The sequence below is a fragment of the Citrus clementina genome, unplaced genomic scaffold (assembly GCF_000493195.1).
Source record: "Citrus clementina cultivar Clemenules unplaced genomic scaffold, Citrus_clementina_v1.0 scaffold_9, whole genome shotgun sequence".
Classification (NCBI taxonomy): domain Eukaryota; kingdom Viridiplantae; phylum Streptophyta; class Magnoliopsida; order Sapindales; family Rutaceae; genus Citrus; species Citrus x clementina.
The window spans coordinates 156,086-173,362 of record NW_006261964.1 but is presented as its reverse complement, the minus strand read 5'-3'; the positions used below and the strand labels follow the sequence as shown (position 1 = coordinate 173,362).

Sequence of the window (17,277 nt, the reverse complement as noted above, 5' to 3'; positions counted from 1 at the left end):
TTTGCGGTGCACCTCATTTAACGTTAGATTTCAAAGACAACCAGTCGTCTGTGTTGTGTTATTTCTCACCGTGGGGAGATTATATGGAGTAATTAAAGAAGCAATAGCAATGGAGGTCCTACAGCCAATCCCCAATGTCAAAATTCCAAAGCTTAACACTTTCACCAACATGCGGACTCGTCGGATTCCGGCCCCGAGACTGAATTCGCATTCCATAAGAGCCGAATCATCATCATCATCATTTGCATCATCACCGGCACCATTGCCTTCGACGGCGGGAGAGAAGATGGTGGTGAAGCTAGTCGGAGCTTTTAATGAACTAACGGAGAGAATGAACGTGCTGTCGAGTAGCTCGTCGAGATTACTCTTCAAAGCTCTTAAGCTTTCAATTCCCATGCTCCAAAGCTTGCCTCTTTCCCCAGATTCCCGCTCCCCGCTCACCAAAGCCCTCTCCGTTGCCCTTCTTCTCGCCGACTTGCAGGTACCCTTTTGTCAAAAGATTCGAATTTTATGAAAAGCATGAAACTTTCTTTTATTAATTCCAGTAAACTTTTTAAAATTAAAAAAAAAAATCATTGCAGATGGATGCTGAAGTGATATCAGCTGGGTTATTGAGGCAAGTCGTTGAGTCTGGTGGGGTTTCAATACAGCAAGTGAGGGATAGGATTGGAATTGGGACTGCCCATTTGTTGCATGAAAGCTTGCGTGTTAAGAATAATGTTAATTTGAAATTACAAGTTTTGGACGATGAAACTGCTGCTGCTTTAAGAAAGTTTTGCTTGACTTATTATGATATTAGGGCTTTGATTCTCGATTTGGCTATCAGGCTTGATATGATGAGGCATTTAGATTACTTGCCAAGGTATCAGCAGTTGATGATTTCTCTTGAGGTTATGAAAATTCATGCCCCGTTGGCTCATGCCGTGGCCACTAATTACTTGTCATTTGAATTGGAGGATCTTTCGTTTCGATATTTGTTTCCTTTTTCATATCTTTTTGTGGATACGTGGTTAAGAAGTCATGAAACGGGGAGTAAGCCTTTGATTGATATATACAAGGAACAGCTGCTTCAGTGCTTGAAGACTGATGCTACATTAGCTGACTTGGTGGAAGATGTCTCTGTTCAAGGTCGTTATAAAAGCCGTTATAGCACAATGAAGAAGCTGTTGAAAGATGGCAGGATTCCAGAGGAAGTGAATGACGTTCTTGGTTTGCGAGTCATAATAAAACCCAGTTCAAATTTAGTAAATACATCGAAAGTAGGGGAGAGAGCTTGCTACAGGACACGTGAGATTATTCAATCTTTGTGGAAGGAAATGCCTCACAGAACAAAGGACTATATTGCTAGACCTAAAGCAAATGGGTATAGGAGCTTACATATGGCAGTTGATGTGAGTGATAATGGTAAGACTAGACCTCTTATGGAAATACAAATACGCACTGAGGAGATGGACATGCTGGCAGTTAATGGAACGGCATCTCATGCATTTTATAAGGGTGGCCTTACAAATCCAGAAGAGGTCAGTTGGTGATGTGTAATCTGAGTGTCTTCCAAAGATTTCTATAAATAAGTCTTACACTTATCCAAGCCCTAATTTTTTGCCTTAATTTTTTCAATTTCCATTGCTTGAGTTTCTGATAGAATTACATTACATGAGAATAGCTGATAGAATTACATTACATGAGAATAGATATATTCATATTTTGAGTTAAATGAGCATAGCAGTACCAAGAAATTCAGATCATGACAATTTTTTATTTGATCCTTAGGCAAAGCGGCTCAAGGCAATAATGTTGGCTGCAGCAGAACTTGCTGCACTACGCCTTAAAGATATTCCATCCACGAATCATAAAGGCTTTGAGTTTGACCGGAGAGATCGAGTATTCCGTCTTCTTGACAAGAATGGTGATGGTAGAATCAGCATTGAGGAACTCATGGAAGTTATGGAAGAACTTGGCGCCCCAGGAGAAGATGCTCGAGAGATGATGCAGCTCCTTGATTCCAACAGTGATGGTTCCCTAAGCTCTGATGAATTTGATTTGTTTCAGAAACAGGTAATTTTTGGAAGTTTTATGGAATGTTTTAAATCTGGCCATCTGAAATTATGGTTCTATTAAATCTGCTCATACTAAAGTTTTATGGTCCTCCTCTTCATTTCTGGTAAGTTTTATTTCCAAGTATTGATGACAAGTCCTTTTATGAATTTGTTTGGTTTGCATTTTTCTTTATTTAGGTTGAATTTATGCGAAATTTGGAGGACAGGGATGATGAATACAGAACCATGTTGGATGAGAAGCTTCAAATGGCAGGTGACAGTGGCTTGATTCAGGTATACAGCACAGAACTTGGCAACAGGCTTGCAAGTTAGACTGCATCAACTGATCAAAGGTTATTAAATGATACCAATTTTCAGTTATACGCCATGTACATAATTAAGTCAAACTGTCTACAATGAAATGCATATGTATGATTATGTATCACAACATTTTTTCAGAGATTAGTCAGATTGCTGTTTGTGTATATACCTGTTGTATCATAGACCAAAAATAAAAAATAAAAAACCTTTGATTTAATCAGATTGTCGATTCTCGTTTATGGTTGGAAGTTAGTGTAAGATCCCGAGACTTGGATGTTTCTGGCGAAAATCAGAAGTTAAAACGCACAACCCTAGAAATCCTTTTATTTGTTGCTGAGCGCTGACAACAATAACAAGATGAAAATTGAAAAGATGAACTGCCTGCAACATAATTAAAACTACTGTTTATTTACAATCTTTGGTATGTCTTATCTATCTGGGCTTTTGAATTTATGAATACATTTACTTGACTTTGAGACACCTCCAGAAAGAATAACTAATGAATAATTTCATATAAATCTTTATCATATGAGGTCGAACTACATTCCCACCCAAGGTTGATATCCTAGATATTGTTTCAGCTAGTAACGCCAGAGATGCTCACACTTCTGTGGCTAGCAACTCTTGGCTTGGAGGAAGTCCTAAATCACTCGACAGCTTGTTACACAGCTGCACAAACACAATTGAAGTTTTGATCTAGATGTCAGTAAAATGTGTTCTGAGGGAGATTTAAAGAGGAGGAAGCTTTAGAGAGGAGATTCAAGTACATACCTGTCTATATACTGTTGGGTCTCCATATGATTTTCTCAATTCAACTACATATAAGGATGGGCTAATCTCAAATACCTGATATAATGAGGTAAGGATTAATTTAACAATCAGTTATGTAAGCACAAACACCGTTGACTACTATAAAAAAATTACTAAAACTGCATGATTTGCTCAGAAAATTTAGATGTATTACCTCAGCGGCAACTGAAAGACTACCTAGGCTCTTCTGTGGCTTGTGCTCTTGAGTTGCTTTCAACTAGATACATAAGAATACACATTGTTAAGTTAATAGACTTATGATATATAACATAGTTTATGTTAGATATCACAGAAATTTTTATGTTAAAATGTGTAAGTTGAGAACTTATATTAACCTTTCCATTTTTCTTCTGGACTCGAAATCCCATCTCCGTGACGATATCTTCAATCCTCTCAAGCAAATCTTTTGCAGAATGATTGGATGTAAATCTGATCTTCCTCTCTGAGACATCCTAAATTAACCCAAGCATAAAGCCAGTACTTTAGAGGTCAGGTACCATAAAAAATACTGAAAAAGATGTTTAAAAATTGCAATTCCTAACTTTTACATTTACCTCTTTCTCGAAGAAACCTGAGAGGTCCAGGCACGAGGACATCCCGATTAACTGGAAAGCATTGATGAGGGGGGGCGAACCAGGAGTCCTGTCCCCATCAGATGGCTGTTGCAAAAGTACAATCCTTTATTTGTGTGGAAAAAAAAGGCTTTAAATTTATAAAATATACCCGATAAGGGGTAATGAAAAGAGAATTTACAAGTTCTTACCACTTCATGCATTGAGAAGGCTTCATTATCAACAAATATATCTTCTTCGTCATCATCGGGATTTGCAGGAGTGTAGTCCTGCTCAAACCATTCGTCAGCTTTAATACCAGCTATTGTTATCCGTTTAACAGGATTTGGTTCAAGAATCTTCCTTAATAAGTTTTGAGCTCCAGGTGACAGCCATTTTGGTAGCTTAAAATCTCCCCTGAAGATCTGAAATTCCAAATTTAATGAGATTCACTTATAACAATGTCTTCAATTTCATGGTAATACATTAGAAGAAACAAAAGATCAGAAGCAACTTTTTGTTACCTTCTGATAAAGAACAGCAAGATTTCTATCATCAAAAGGTAGGTATCCAGTGAGGATTACGTATAAGATAACGCCGCATGACCATATATCTGAGGTGGCACCGTCGTACCCTCTATTGGCAAGAACCTCGGGGGCAACATAGTTTGGACTTCCGCAGGTTGTGTGAAGTAACCCATCATCCTGATTGAATTGAAGAAACGAATCAACAAATTGAAAATAATCAGTGCCGGAAGCTTTCGGTAACAGAAAACATTACCCTAAAATGCTGGGGAAGAGCACTAAGGCCGAAATCAGATATCTTTATATTTCCTTTGGAATCAAGAAGAATGTTTTCTAACTGCAACACATTGAATTTCCATGGTCGTATTACAATCACGAGCAAGAAAGTTAATAGAAAAACTTGCAAAGTGGCAATTCTCATGTCACAAGTCTTCAAAATAACCTTGAGATCCCGATGGAAAACACCTTTGTTGTGACAGTAACTCACACCGTCAATCAACTGCTGGAAAAGCTTTCTCCCTTCGGCTTCTTGAAGTCTTCCCTTTGATGCCTGCACCACAAGACCAGAGCTTAGCTACATCACAGACATATTTAACATTGAATCACATAAGAAAATTTAGAGTTTTAGTGGTTGCTTCACTTTGGGCGTGAGAAATCCTAAACCAAATTAGATGGAAGAGGGATCCTTACAATTTTGTCAAACAACTCTCCACCAGTCACATATTCCAGGACCATGTAAATCTTGCTTTTGCTAGCCAAGACCTGCAATTTTTTTGGCAGCAAATCGAAAAAATATCAATTTCATTGCATACCACTAATTGTTTGTCATACACACATAAAGGTCATTTTAATTATTGGCTAAAATTAGTCAAACAAAGTGCCATACACGCAATGCAAACTGACGGCTCAGGTGATCAAAACCTACTCAGAAATTCATTACAGATCACCATCCATTTCCATTCCCCACCCACACAAAGCAAGCGTTCGCCAGAATTGATAAAAATAAAAATAAAATTGTGAGTCAGAATTGATGCAACATAAATTTCTTGTCTGACTCGATGCATAAACCAAAGAATGCACAGTGGATCCCACAACGAAAGATAATTGGAGGTGGGGTTCATATTCAATTCAGTAATCACCGGCGTTATTCCAACCAACGCCAACCAGAACCAATTTCTTTGGTTTTTAATATTGGGTGGGTGTCAGAGAATCATTGGCCGTTGGGTATTTGGATTTAATTTCTGCATAGAATCCATTCAAGAGAAATCACTGGTCCATGTCACGTGAACCAACAATGTGAATTATTTATTGTTCACTCAGCAGACTTTTGTGAACAAGTCCAATGATCCAATGGTTGGAAAGAATCCCATCAGGGCGATTCCATTGATCCAATGAAAAATTGTAGATAGAATCAAATTGAAAGAAGAAATTAAGAATAGATCCCAAAAAAAAAAAAAAAAAGAGAGAGAAAGGTTGAGAGACAGCACAGCAGTGCTAGAGTTTGCTTTGAATCTGGAATCTGTTCTTGGGGTTGGGGGGTAGGCCATGATTAAGGGAAAGGAATCCAAAACAGCTTTGCAAGCTCATCAGAAGGGGAAAGAAAAAGGGGATAAGGTCATATCAACTCCCACAATTTTGCAAATCATCTTATTAGTAATAATAATAATAAACTAATGCTCACACTTTAGAGGAAAATTAACAGAAACATAAATTTTTAAAAAATGGAAATTACCTCATGTAATCTGACAACATTAGGATGTTTGAGAAGCTTCAAGGTGGCGATCTCTCTCTTAATCTGGCAAAATTAACAAATAATGAAGCAGAGAAAAGTGTAAGAGATGAGAAGATAATGGACGAATAAGAATGGAGTCAGAACGTTGGCCTCCTTGAAAGTTGATTTAAGAAGAGACAAAGCAAAATCATTAGCCATTTTGACATTCAATCCACTGCACGTCCACCTCCCGTTGTTGAAAAAAAATCAAATACTTAACTTTGCAGGCAAAACAGAACCGAAAACATTACAGAATCATGAATGAATCAAGATTCAGTAACAACCAAGTTAGGTTGCAGCCAAAGTTGACTTGAAAAAAAAAAAAAAAAAACCCATGTGAATAGCGAATAAAACGATACCCAGATGAAGAAGAAAGCAGAATCTATTGATATTATTATCATTATTTGCAGGCAGCAGGCAGGCATAAGCCATATGATATGAATAAACAACCCAGAGAAAGAACCCATGAGAATGAGAAGAGAATTAAAAGAATTGTTGTCGTTGTTGTTGTTGTTTTTTTTTGAAAAAAAAAAAAGAAGAAAAAAAAGGAAAACAATAAAACAAAAGGATAAAGGAAGGAAAAACCTGATCAGTGATCTTGAGGTGGATGATCCTGTTCTTCTCGAGGATCTTGACAGCAAAAGGGAGGCCAGAATCTAAGTCCTGAGCAAACTTAACTTTGCCAAAATTGCCTTCACCTAATGTCCTTCCTAGCTCATACCTTCCCAGTCGCATTCCCTCCTGCTTCTTCTCTGCTATCACCATTCACTGTATCACTTCCCGACCAAGCAACAAATTAAGCAAGATTGGATTTTGTATTCGTGTATATCTGAAACTCTGACTCTTGTTGTTGTATGTTATGTTTCAGTTTTTTTCAGTTTCTGTTTGAGGAGATATGAGATATGAGGTGTGGGATTCAAGGCTCTTCAATGGGGGGCCTCCTTTATATGGACTTCACGGGGCAATGAAATGAATGCCGCCGCGTATTGTGTTTCGATTGACAATTGAGATTTTGAAACGCCAAAAACACAGCACAACGTCAACAAGTCAACAACTGCTCTTTTTTATTTATTTTTTTAATTATTATCACATAAATAGTAAAATAAGATTGATTTTGTGCTGTGTTACAACTTAGCACAGAACCTTCTTTTGCTTCTTCTTCTTTTATGGTCTCTTTACGCAAAGGTTTAGGAAATAAGAATAAATAAATAAAAATAAAATTTATATTTATTTGATAAAATATAATTTAAGAATAAAAATAAAATGTATGAGTCCCACATAATTTAAAAACAAGGAATAGGAATCTCATTCCTATGGATGGTTGGTAATTAAGATTCTCATTTCTTGAACTGACTTTTATATCCCTATAATTTTTTCGTATTTATCAAATTATTCTCGTTCAAATCACAATTAATTTTATTATTTTAAATATTATTATTATTATTATTATTAAATTTTTTAACTTTATTATTTTAGTTATTATTAATTATTGTTGTTATTATTTTTATTAATATTATCATTATTAACATTTATTATTATTATTATTATTATCATTTTTATCATTTTTATAATAATATTTATACATGTATCTAGTTAATGAAAATTACATTATTTAATACTATAGGTATTTTGATAAATTAATTCTCATTTTCATTTCTCATTTCCAATTATTTTACCAAGTAAACACATTAATGACATTCATGCATATTCTCATTCCTATTTATTTTTGCCAAGTAAATATTCAAATCTCGTTCTCATTCCAGCTCATTCACATTCTCAGTCCATTATCATTTCACTCAATTCTCATTCCATGAAGCAAACACACCATTAGAGTTTTACTTTGCCTATTGGATGTTGCCTTGCCCCAAAACCCCCCACGTTGGTTCTCTTTCTCGTGTCCCAGAACAAGACAAAACAAGACAGGACAGTCTTTTCACTCTTGTTATTTCACACACACCGCACGTTTTTGTAATTTTATACACACACACACACACACACACACACACACACACACACACACACATATATATACATATATAATAGTTTTCTGATTCGGAATCATAAAGGACGGGAAACATGCGGAAAAACTTTAAAACTGTAGGGTTTTAAAGATTTAAAACTTAAAGCGCTTAAACCGCACGGTTTATGCGTTTTTTCGAATGTTTCTTTAATCGTCTTATTTATTTTACGTCATATTTTAGACCTTTTTTCTACTTTTGATCGTACAACTTTGACTCGTGAGGTTATTGTTGATTCATCTCATTAATTATGGTTTATTCTATTTATGTTAAAACTGTTCTATGGAGTGTTTCAACAATGTAAGCCATTTAGGTTTTGGTCCAGTGGTGAACCACTACTCTCAAAGTTAAACAGGACTATAAAGCTAGTGGTTGGAGTCTCCATATGCTCAACCTCCCTCAATTAAGTAAAAAATTATGTGAAGTTAATTTGTAAATCTTTCTCCCTTACGAAATGCGAGTGGAGTAGATATATTCCTTATATGTGAGTGTCATATGTTTGAGCATGTATTTCACAAAATTAATATAATAATATAAGTCGTAGTTATATATCTGATTGTAAATATCAGTGTAATGTCTGCTCTAATAGCAGTTGTAAATATTTATGTAATACAGTAATCTAATGCGTAAACAGTATTAAAAAAAAAAAACAACGTACTCTCGTATTGTTTTATCGAAACCATAAAATTTTATCTCATATACCAAAAAAATAAATATTCAAAATAAAAACATTTTACATATTTGATGGTTCATTAGAATTTTATTTGGCTTGGTCTTGACTCTTTTTTATCTTTTAAGGATTTTGTGTCACATTTGTGTCTATAATTTTAATTTTAATTTTACATTCCCCATATATACTAGTCAATGGATGGTGTTATCTGATAACTGATGGGACAATTTGTTGAATTAGTAAACCAATCCAAAAAAGGGAAAAGAAAGGATGAGTATGGAAGATGCAAGATATATATTCATTACGTTAAAAATAAAATTGGTTTTACCAAACCCAAAAGCGAAAAGAGGAATAAATACTTGGGGATAATAAATAAAATTGAGAGATTGAAGAGAACAACCCAACATCTCAAAGAATACATGTAATCCCTTTTTTTTATTCATTGATATTCGCACTTTGATTTTATTTATTTATCTGGTGATTTTATTCCTTCCAGGAATTATTTAAAATAATAATTGGAAGAAGAGTTTATGTGAGACAGTTCTAATCGTAATTTTATTTATTTTTATATATATAAAAAACCGTTTAATAAAATCTTCATTTTAAAATCAAACCACCAAATCAAGATAGTATGATGATGAAATAAAAAAAAAGAATACACACCACGACGGTCTTATGAATATATATATATATATTTTATCCCTACTTCATGGAAAGCAAAGTTAGGGATTTCCCTCCCTCTCTTAATATTAAATTTTCAAGAAAGAATCTTGTGTGCACAAGCACAGCATAACTTAAGTAAGTACAAGGAGTTGGTAAATAGTTAATGATTCAAAGATAATGCGCTGCGTGGCGATATCCTATCCTGCTATCATCGCATCATGTGCGTCTCAGTTTTTCAATTATTTAATTATTAATAATTATTGCACAACGTTTGCTGCGGCCGCTTTTTTAATTTTTATTTAATTAAGGTTAATTTACAAGATTCATGTGTGTGTGGGGCCAAAGAGTAAAATACTGACTTTCGGCTTAAGACACGGGCCTCAGATTTTGTGGGATGACATAATTTTCATCTATCTCCCCCTTTGGGTGTGCGCTGTTCATATAAGACAAACATAAAGATGATATCATATCATATCATATTGACCCCTCACTTTTTATGTGCTCAAATTATTGGGCCACGTTCATGGTGATGGTGCCACCCCCAAACCGGCCTTATCACTTCAGAAGTTTAGCTTCTCATAAACGTTTGCATTTGCGTCAAGATTTAATATTAAAATATATATATATATATATATAAACGTTTGCATTTGCATAAACTCATAAAATATATTAGTTTCTACAAACCGACCCTAAATTAATTTAAGCTACCGTATAATTCACTCGCTCACAAACACTATACTAGTTTATTTTGGCCCGTTTACATGCGTATTCTACACGAGACCCAAGAGGATGCGACCGAAATTAATTTAATAGAAAGTAGTATGTTTGTTTAGTATGACTTATTATATGGCCATGAGTACTTATTTCATTTCATAATATTTTATTAAAATTTTTGTTATTATTTATTTATTTATTTTTGTTTAAAAATAACTTTTCAAAATTAAACAAGTTACTTTGTCTCTACTAGTAGTTATTATTTTGATTTTTGAGTAATAATATAACCACAAACTCTTGTACAAACTTATTTTGTACAAACTGATGTGGCATGACAAGATTAAATTTTACCTCTTAAATTTTAAGTTTTTGAGATTAGAGATTAAATTTTTTTATATATTAAATATAAAAAATATCATTTACTTATTTGATAATTTTATTTCATTCCTTCCATAACATAACTATATAAAATAAAAAATAAAAAAACTTGCCTATTAATGTAATTTTATAATTTTTAATAAAAACTCTCATTGACAATCAAATAATTAATATTTTTTGGGTAAAAAATCTCCCTCTTAAAAGTTGTATTAACAAAAACTTTACTTAAATAAGTTTTATTTAAAAAGTCAGAACAAACTAAATCTAAGATTCTATTGTCAAACTTGTTTTTAATTCTTTTTATCACTATCAAACATGCTCTTAAACATTTCAAGAATTTGTGGATGTGTACTCTCTATAAAATACAAATTTGAGCAATATGTTCGGTCATGGAGCAACACAAAACTATTTTGTAAAAATGCACTATTATTTGTTCTTCTTTTTTTTTCATTGTATTGCTTAAAATTCACAATTTAAAAGTTTGAATTACGTCCACCCTGTTGATCTATTCTTTAAATATTTTAACAGTTCTACAAATTTGGCGTTAATAATATTAGAATATTTTTTGAAAGTAGATTTCATTAATATTATATTTATTATAATTTATTAATATTTACATTAAAAAATCTATAACAAAAAAAAATAATAATAATCTGTTGAAACCTTGCTTAGATAGGGTTTGGCACGGTCAAGATATTTAGATCCAAATTAAATCAAATTTATCTCCAAATAATTAAACATAATTTTTCCCATAACGTACAGAGGAATCTTGAATATTGAATTACTCAAGTACAAGAGGACGAAAAAGTGATTTACCAATTTATTATTATTATTTTTGCTGAAAAAGTGATTTACCAATTTATTAAGTAAAGTGAATTACTCAAGCACAAGAGGACGAAAAAGTGATTTACCAATTTATTATTATTATTTTTGATGAAAAAGTGATTTACCAATTTATTAAGTAAAGTGGTTTAAGAAAAAGTGATTTACCAATTTATTAAGTAAAGTGGTTTTTGAGTCAATTAAGCATTACTTAGCTTGTTTGAGGTTAAAACGCACATTGATCTAAAGTGATTTACATTACTATCTTTGTAACTCAACATGCATTATCAAAATTACCCTTCATTTTTTCTTTCTTTCTTATGCAGATCAAATGTATATATTCTCTATTTATTTACCGCAATATCCCGTAAACTAAATTCTCACTTACACGACATCAATTCTTATCATTTCTTATTAAATCACAATTGCATTGTCAATAAATCATAACCCAATTTCTTTAATTATTGGAGGAAAACTCTCGTGGACCTTAACCATGGTGCTTATTGGCGCTGGGATCAATGACTTCTAAGCAAAGCTTACAATTTCATGTCATCATAATCCACTTTCTTCAATAAGGTCAAAGAAGGTGGATGTCATTTGGATCGTGACTTTCGTTTTATGTAAAAGGAAAATTTACTGGCTTTGTAAATGGGTCCGGCTAAGTTAGATCAACATCAAGGTGGAGCACTACTGATGGATAATAGAAATATAAATATTAAATTTATATTTATTATTATAATTTAACGGCCATTATCAATGTTCCGTCATGAAATTGATCTAATTTAACCACTGCTATTAAAATTTAATTTTGAATAGTGTGTGTTTTTTTTTTTTTAAATTGATGATGGCCCATACAAAATCTAAATTTATCAGTTTTGGACAGAAAACTTTCATATTCACTGGCAATGATCATTGAAAGAAGAAAATGCGTGGGGTAGATGGGTGGTAGTACGAGGAGTAGAAAGAAAAAACAGGGTTCATTAGGTAATTTTATAAAAAAATATTATACTAATAGAAAATCTAAATAAAGAGCGAGTGTTTAGATGAAATTAGTGAGATCAAATAACATCGCTCTGTAATTTGATTGTACATGGCAATTTGTTTTCAGTAAGACAAAAGCTAAATGGCCATTTTGCTCAAGTAATGTTATTGATCATTAATTCTATATATATATTTCCAATGAAATTAAATTTTACTTGCGAGTCGCCTCATATTAATGAAACTTATATTAGTGTAGATCATTGCACTATTGTGTTAATCGAGCAGCGCCCTCTCGACAAGCAATATAGCCAGAAAAAAATGGAGTCGGCTGATTCTTAATTTAATCAATAAGCTACGGTTAATGATAATTTTGTTAATAATTAATTATGTCGTGTTCTCTCCTAATTCAACCCTTGCTTTTATTAATCGAGCAATTATACACGTAATGAGAAAAAGGAAAATCACGACGGATTAAAACGTTGGTATATAAATAAATCCAATGGTGATAAACTCAATTACGTATCAATAATTAAACTTTCTTGATGGCTGCTAACATGAAACTTATGAAGAATATTCATGCACTTGCATATATAATATCATTAATGGAGATGAAGAAGGAGAAGAAGATGAAGAATATTCAACTATCAACAAAGTTATCCTTATCCGATGTGCAAGTTTTCTTTTGCGTGTGTGTTATGCAATGAGTAATGTACAAGTAAGTAGATAATGTACCAATGGACCTTTGGTCCAGTGGGAGAGCCCTTGCACTTAGAATAATGAGTGCAAGGGTTCGAGCCTCCATAAAAGTATTTATGAGGTTTATTTACAATCTTTCCTTAATTATCACATAATTGAGTGGAGCCAGTCTATTCCTCACGAAATGTGAGTAGAGTGGACAGCCCTCGAATATTTGAGAGGGTTTGAAGAATTTTGGCAGCGCTTCAGAGGAGTACATGCCACGATGAAGGTCCCAATTGTAGAATCTGTGTGTAAATATTAATTGTAATACCTACAGTCCTGTATAAACAGTATTAAAAAAAAGAGTAGATAATAGATACCCATCAACGTATTATTGTATTCAATTTACTAATGATTAAAGTTTTCTTTTTAACTTGTACACAACAAACACAAATAATTGAGCCACAAGAAAGGAAGTGCTTTTTTTTGTTTTTCGGCAACACGTTATAAATAAAATACAAAGCCAAAGGAATATATGCACACATGATGGTAACAACTGAATGATTGACTGACTACTCATCGTATATATTTGAATCGGGCATAATTAAAATAAGAAATACCCTTTTGTTCCTAGCTTCTAGGATCAAATAATAATAATAATAATAATAATAATAATAATACAAGAAGTTTTAATCGTTTAAAATTGGTTCTGAAATTGATCAGTTTATATAGATTAAGATCATATAATGATCATATGCCTGTAATGTATTGTATGTGTCATTCATTATAGGCCCTGATACGAAAGAGTAATGAATGTGGGTGAAAATGAAATTGACTTAATGTCCGTCTATCTCCTATAACTATAGAGGACTTTAAATAATCACCGCAAATTTGATCACGGAAGCAGTGGGCACATCATGAATCACGAGAATTAGCTATATAGCTGGAATGCAAAGTCAAGGACGATGTTCAACTACCACTAATATTTATGCTATTAATATATGTATGTGAATATCTTAGCCTTGGAAATTTATTAATTACTTTCTTTTTTTTTTTTTTTTTTGACCGTCACACCTCTTTTTTGCATTTTGTATTTTTTTGACCGTCTGTCCAGAGCAATAATAATCTGTAAAATGTGATCAGATCATGAGTCACATCAGCCGTCACAATCACATTCACACAATTCACATGTCAAAATTAGACACCACAGGTCCACCGTCCACACAAACTCTGCTATTCAAGCTCGCCGTCATGCTGCATGTGTATTGATTATTATTTTTGTGGTGGACGGTCCCCGGGCGTTTCTTTTAATTAAATGGTCCCAATCCCAAAACAAGCTTATAATTAGGAAGCAATTTAACTGAATTGAAAATTAAAACAAGCTTATATTCCCATATTGTAATATTTACCCAGCTCGATTACATGTGGTTGGTGCCCCTTAATTTCTTTCCTTTTTTGATTTTTTTCGTGCTTTTCTTTCATAAAATTTAATTCACGCAGCTTTCGTTTAATAATTTCCTCCTAAATTATTAATATTCCATTTAATTTGCACGCAGCTTCTGGTGACCGCATCCAGATGTAAATAATTAATAGTAGCAGCTAATTCATTTATATTTATATCCACCGTGTACGTAGTGTATGGTGGTCGATATATCCCATGCACTTGCAATATTAATTCCCTATGTGATATATGCATGCCCACAATTGAAGGCGACATTAATTCGTGCATATACATATATATATATGTGTGTGTGTGTGTGTGTGTGTGTGTGTGTGTGTGTGTGTTGGGTGCGGGTGGGGTTAGACGACATGTGTGGTCAAGGACAAAGCTAGCTAGACCGGCATCGAAATGAATGCCTGTAGTTGCATGCATGTGATCGGGTCAAACGAGAAACTAGTACATAACATAGCATGGGGTTTCTTCTTCTTCTTCCTCTTCGGACATATCATTTAATTTTCTTGTCGTTATATGGTTGCATGAGAACTCGTCCCCGGCCAGATATTAATTGCCCCGGCCTACACCACAATTGCTCTGCTCTGCTCTGCTCCTGCCCTACAGCCACACACACACACACACACACACACACACACACACATATGTATATATATATACAAACAAACAAAGACACACTACTGCATGCATGCAGTTTGTGTTGTGTGGCTCTAATTTGCAACAACTGAATTGGAGCTTGCTATGTTACGGATTATGTAACATACACACCCAATTGAATTATATAATTAATACACATATGTACACAATCAAAAATTTTCAAAGATTTTTTCTATGACAAACTGAAAGTGAAAGTGAGAGTGCTGTAGTAATGACCGTAATCATTCTCACACTTTTTTTTTTTTTTTTACTTTTTTGAAATTCATGCGCATTTAGAAAAATAAAATTTTCCTAGTGAAAGAAGTTTTAGTCACTCAGTCTGAAAAATATGTCCGATAAGCATTGATGGAGTGAGGCGCAGCGGAAACGGAAATTGATAGGGTAGGTAAATTAGGTATCGTTCTAGTATTAGATTAAGTCAATGCGATTAGATTACGATCTAATTGAAGTGTTATTAGATCTCATTCTAATCCAAAATAACTAAATGAGATTTTTAATAATGTACAAAGCAAGATTAGATAACGCTTTAATTCAAACGACTCTACAAGAGAGAATTTAATAGATAATCCCAGAGGAAATTATAAAAGAGGGATTTTATTGAATAACTGAATATGAAGTTATGAAAATAATAATAAGATCTCTCTATTTATAATAAAGTAAATCTATTTCCATAAGTTAATTTAAAAAAGAAAATTAAATTATAATTATAATAGAAATAAAAGATGAAGACACATACATGATTGACTCTAATTAAAATAGAAAGTTCTTGAATAATAAAACTCTAGAATCTTTAATTAACCTAAATTAACGTCCTACATCATTCTCCCATTGTTAAAAGAAACTTGTTCTCGAGTTTGAATGCAATCTGGAGGACGAAACTTGCAGTGTAAGATCAAATCATCTTGTAATTCGAACTTGTAGTCGAGAAATTTGCAACTCATCCCACTATTTTGAAACACTTATGTTTAATCTACTAGTAGCAAACGATACTTGCTCTTCTTTAGGAGTGCGCCAAGCTATAAACCAATGCTCAATTTTGTCCAACCAATCAAGAAATTTGTTTGGACGAGTGTATGCATATAGTTCCTGTACATGATAAATAGGAGGGCAAGGATGGTAGTTTGTCGTTTATGGCCCAATTTTCACACAGTGACAAAATTGTAAATAAAGAAAATATTGGGAAAAACTTTAAATAAACCAAAATATGGGTTACCAGCGACGGTGATCAAAAATTTAGATAAGGATAGGTGGATCTGGAAAATTTGAGGTCAGTGAGTGTGATGGTGGTGGCGGTTTGGCTCAATCGTTGTGGATTCCCCAAAAAAATAAATTAAAATGAGAATGTTAAGAATAAAATTGAGAAATGTAAGAGCTTCATCAAAATCTTCACATTTAGTAGGTCCAAAACGTGCCCACAATTCTTCTTCAAAATCCATCAATGTTATCATTCTTCGCTTCTCTTTATAAGCTTTGTACAACCATTGCCACCATTGGATGGGTTTACCTTCAAGGTGGAATGATGCCAATGCAACCTTTTGTGCCTCTACAATTCCATTGTAGTCAAAAGAATTGTGAAACTTTGCTAAGCCACTCCGTAGGATCATCACCAGTGTACCTTGGAAATTGTAGCTTAGCCATTTTTTATGAGAAAATCATTCAGCTTCCATCTGCTTCCTCTTTGGTGTTCTCCTTGTAAGAATGGCTAGTGTGACTATTGATGTTGTGACTGAACCCTTCTTTATTTGAAAATAAAGCCTCACTTACGCGATTGATGGCCTCTTCGAGCTGATGTAGTTTATCATTAACGCCAATCTCCATTTGCTGCATTCCATTTTGAAGTCCTCTAAGCCTGGCTTCTAAACTCTCAATCCTTTCTTTGTTAATTGCCATGAGAATAATAAAGTGTTTAAACAAGATAACGTCGCTTTGATACTAATGATAAGTTCCAGTCAGAACTACACTTATAAAATGCTTAAAATTCTCTTTGGTTGAGAATAAACCGTAATAGTTAGATAAAAATATTTTCTGCCTAATTCTATTAATGCATCCAATAAATATAAATAATAATAGAATAATTATTTCTCTTAAACTTACGAAATGAACTCCTAAATTATCGACTCAAGCAATAGACTCCAAATAGACTTAATTAACAGACCACAATACAGTAATTAATAATGTGAACTTTGAATAGAAAACTAGACCAAGTCGTCATGCAGAACTAAGCCCCACA

General features: G+C 33.4%; 2 protein-coding genes across 4 annotated transcripts; one reads left to right on the top strand and one right to left on the bottom strand.

Moving 5' to 3' along the window:
• Window positions 1-36: 36 nt before the first annotated feature.
• Window positions 37-2,378, top strand: LOC18031390 (probable GTP diphosphokinase CRSH, chloroplastic). Its single transcript, XM_006419168.2, has 4 exons — window positions 37-481; window positions 582-1,520; window positions 1,771-2,055; window positions 2,235-2,378. Exons 1-4 carry the CDS (start codon window positions 110-112, stop codon window positions 2,367-2,369), a joined length of 1,731 nt encoding a protein of 576 aa, XP_006419231.1. The 5' UTR covers window positions 37-109; the 3' UTR covers window positions 2,370-2,378.
• Window positions 2,379-2,585: 207 nt separating this feature from the next.
• Window positions 2,586-7,061, bottom strand: LOC18031654 (CBL-interacting serine/threonine-protein kinase 1). 3 transcript variants are annotated; one of them, XM_024179005.1, is made up of 12 exons: window positions 6,599-7,061; window positions 5,975-6,037; window positions 4,933-5,004; window positions 4,685-4,792; window positions 4,499-4,579; window positions 4,243-4,422; window positions 3,931-4,143; window positions 3,722-3,826; window positions 3,503-3,619; window positions 3,322-3,384; window positions 3,129-3,203; window positions 2,586-2,697 (listed from the first exon to the last, which is right to left on the bottom strand). In XM_024179005.1, the coding sequence occupies exons 1-12, from the start codon at window positions 6,776-6,778 to the stop codon at window positions 2,647-2,649; spliced, it is 1,308 nt and encodes a 435-aa protein (XP_024034773.1). In that variant the 5' UTR covers window positions 6,779-7,061; the 3' UTR covers window positions 2,586-2,646. The 3 variants fall into 3 exon arrangements, with proteins under 3 accessions (XP_024034773.1, XP_006419226.1, XP_006419227.1); XM_006419163.2 differs by lacking the exon at window positions 2,586-2,697 and adding an exon at window positions 2,716-3,053; XM_006419164.2 differs by lacking the exon at window positions 2,586-2,697 and adding an exon at window positions 2,716-3,026 and having other exon boundaries at window positions 6,599-7,058.
• Window positions 7,062-17,277: the final 10,216 nt, after the last annotated feature.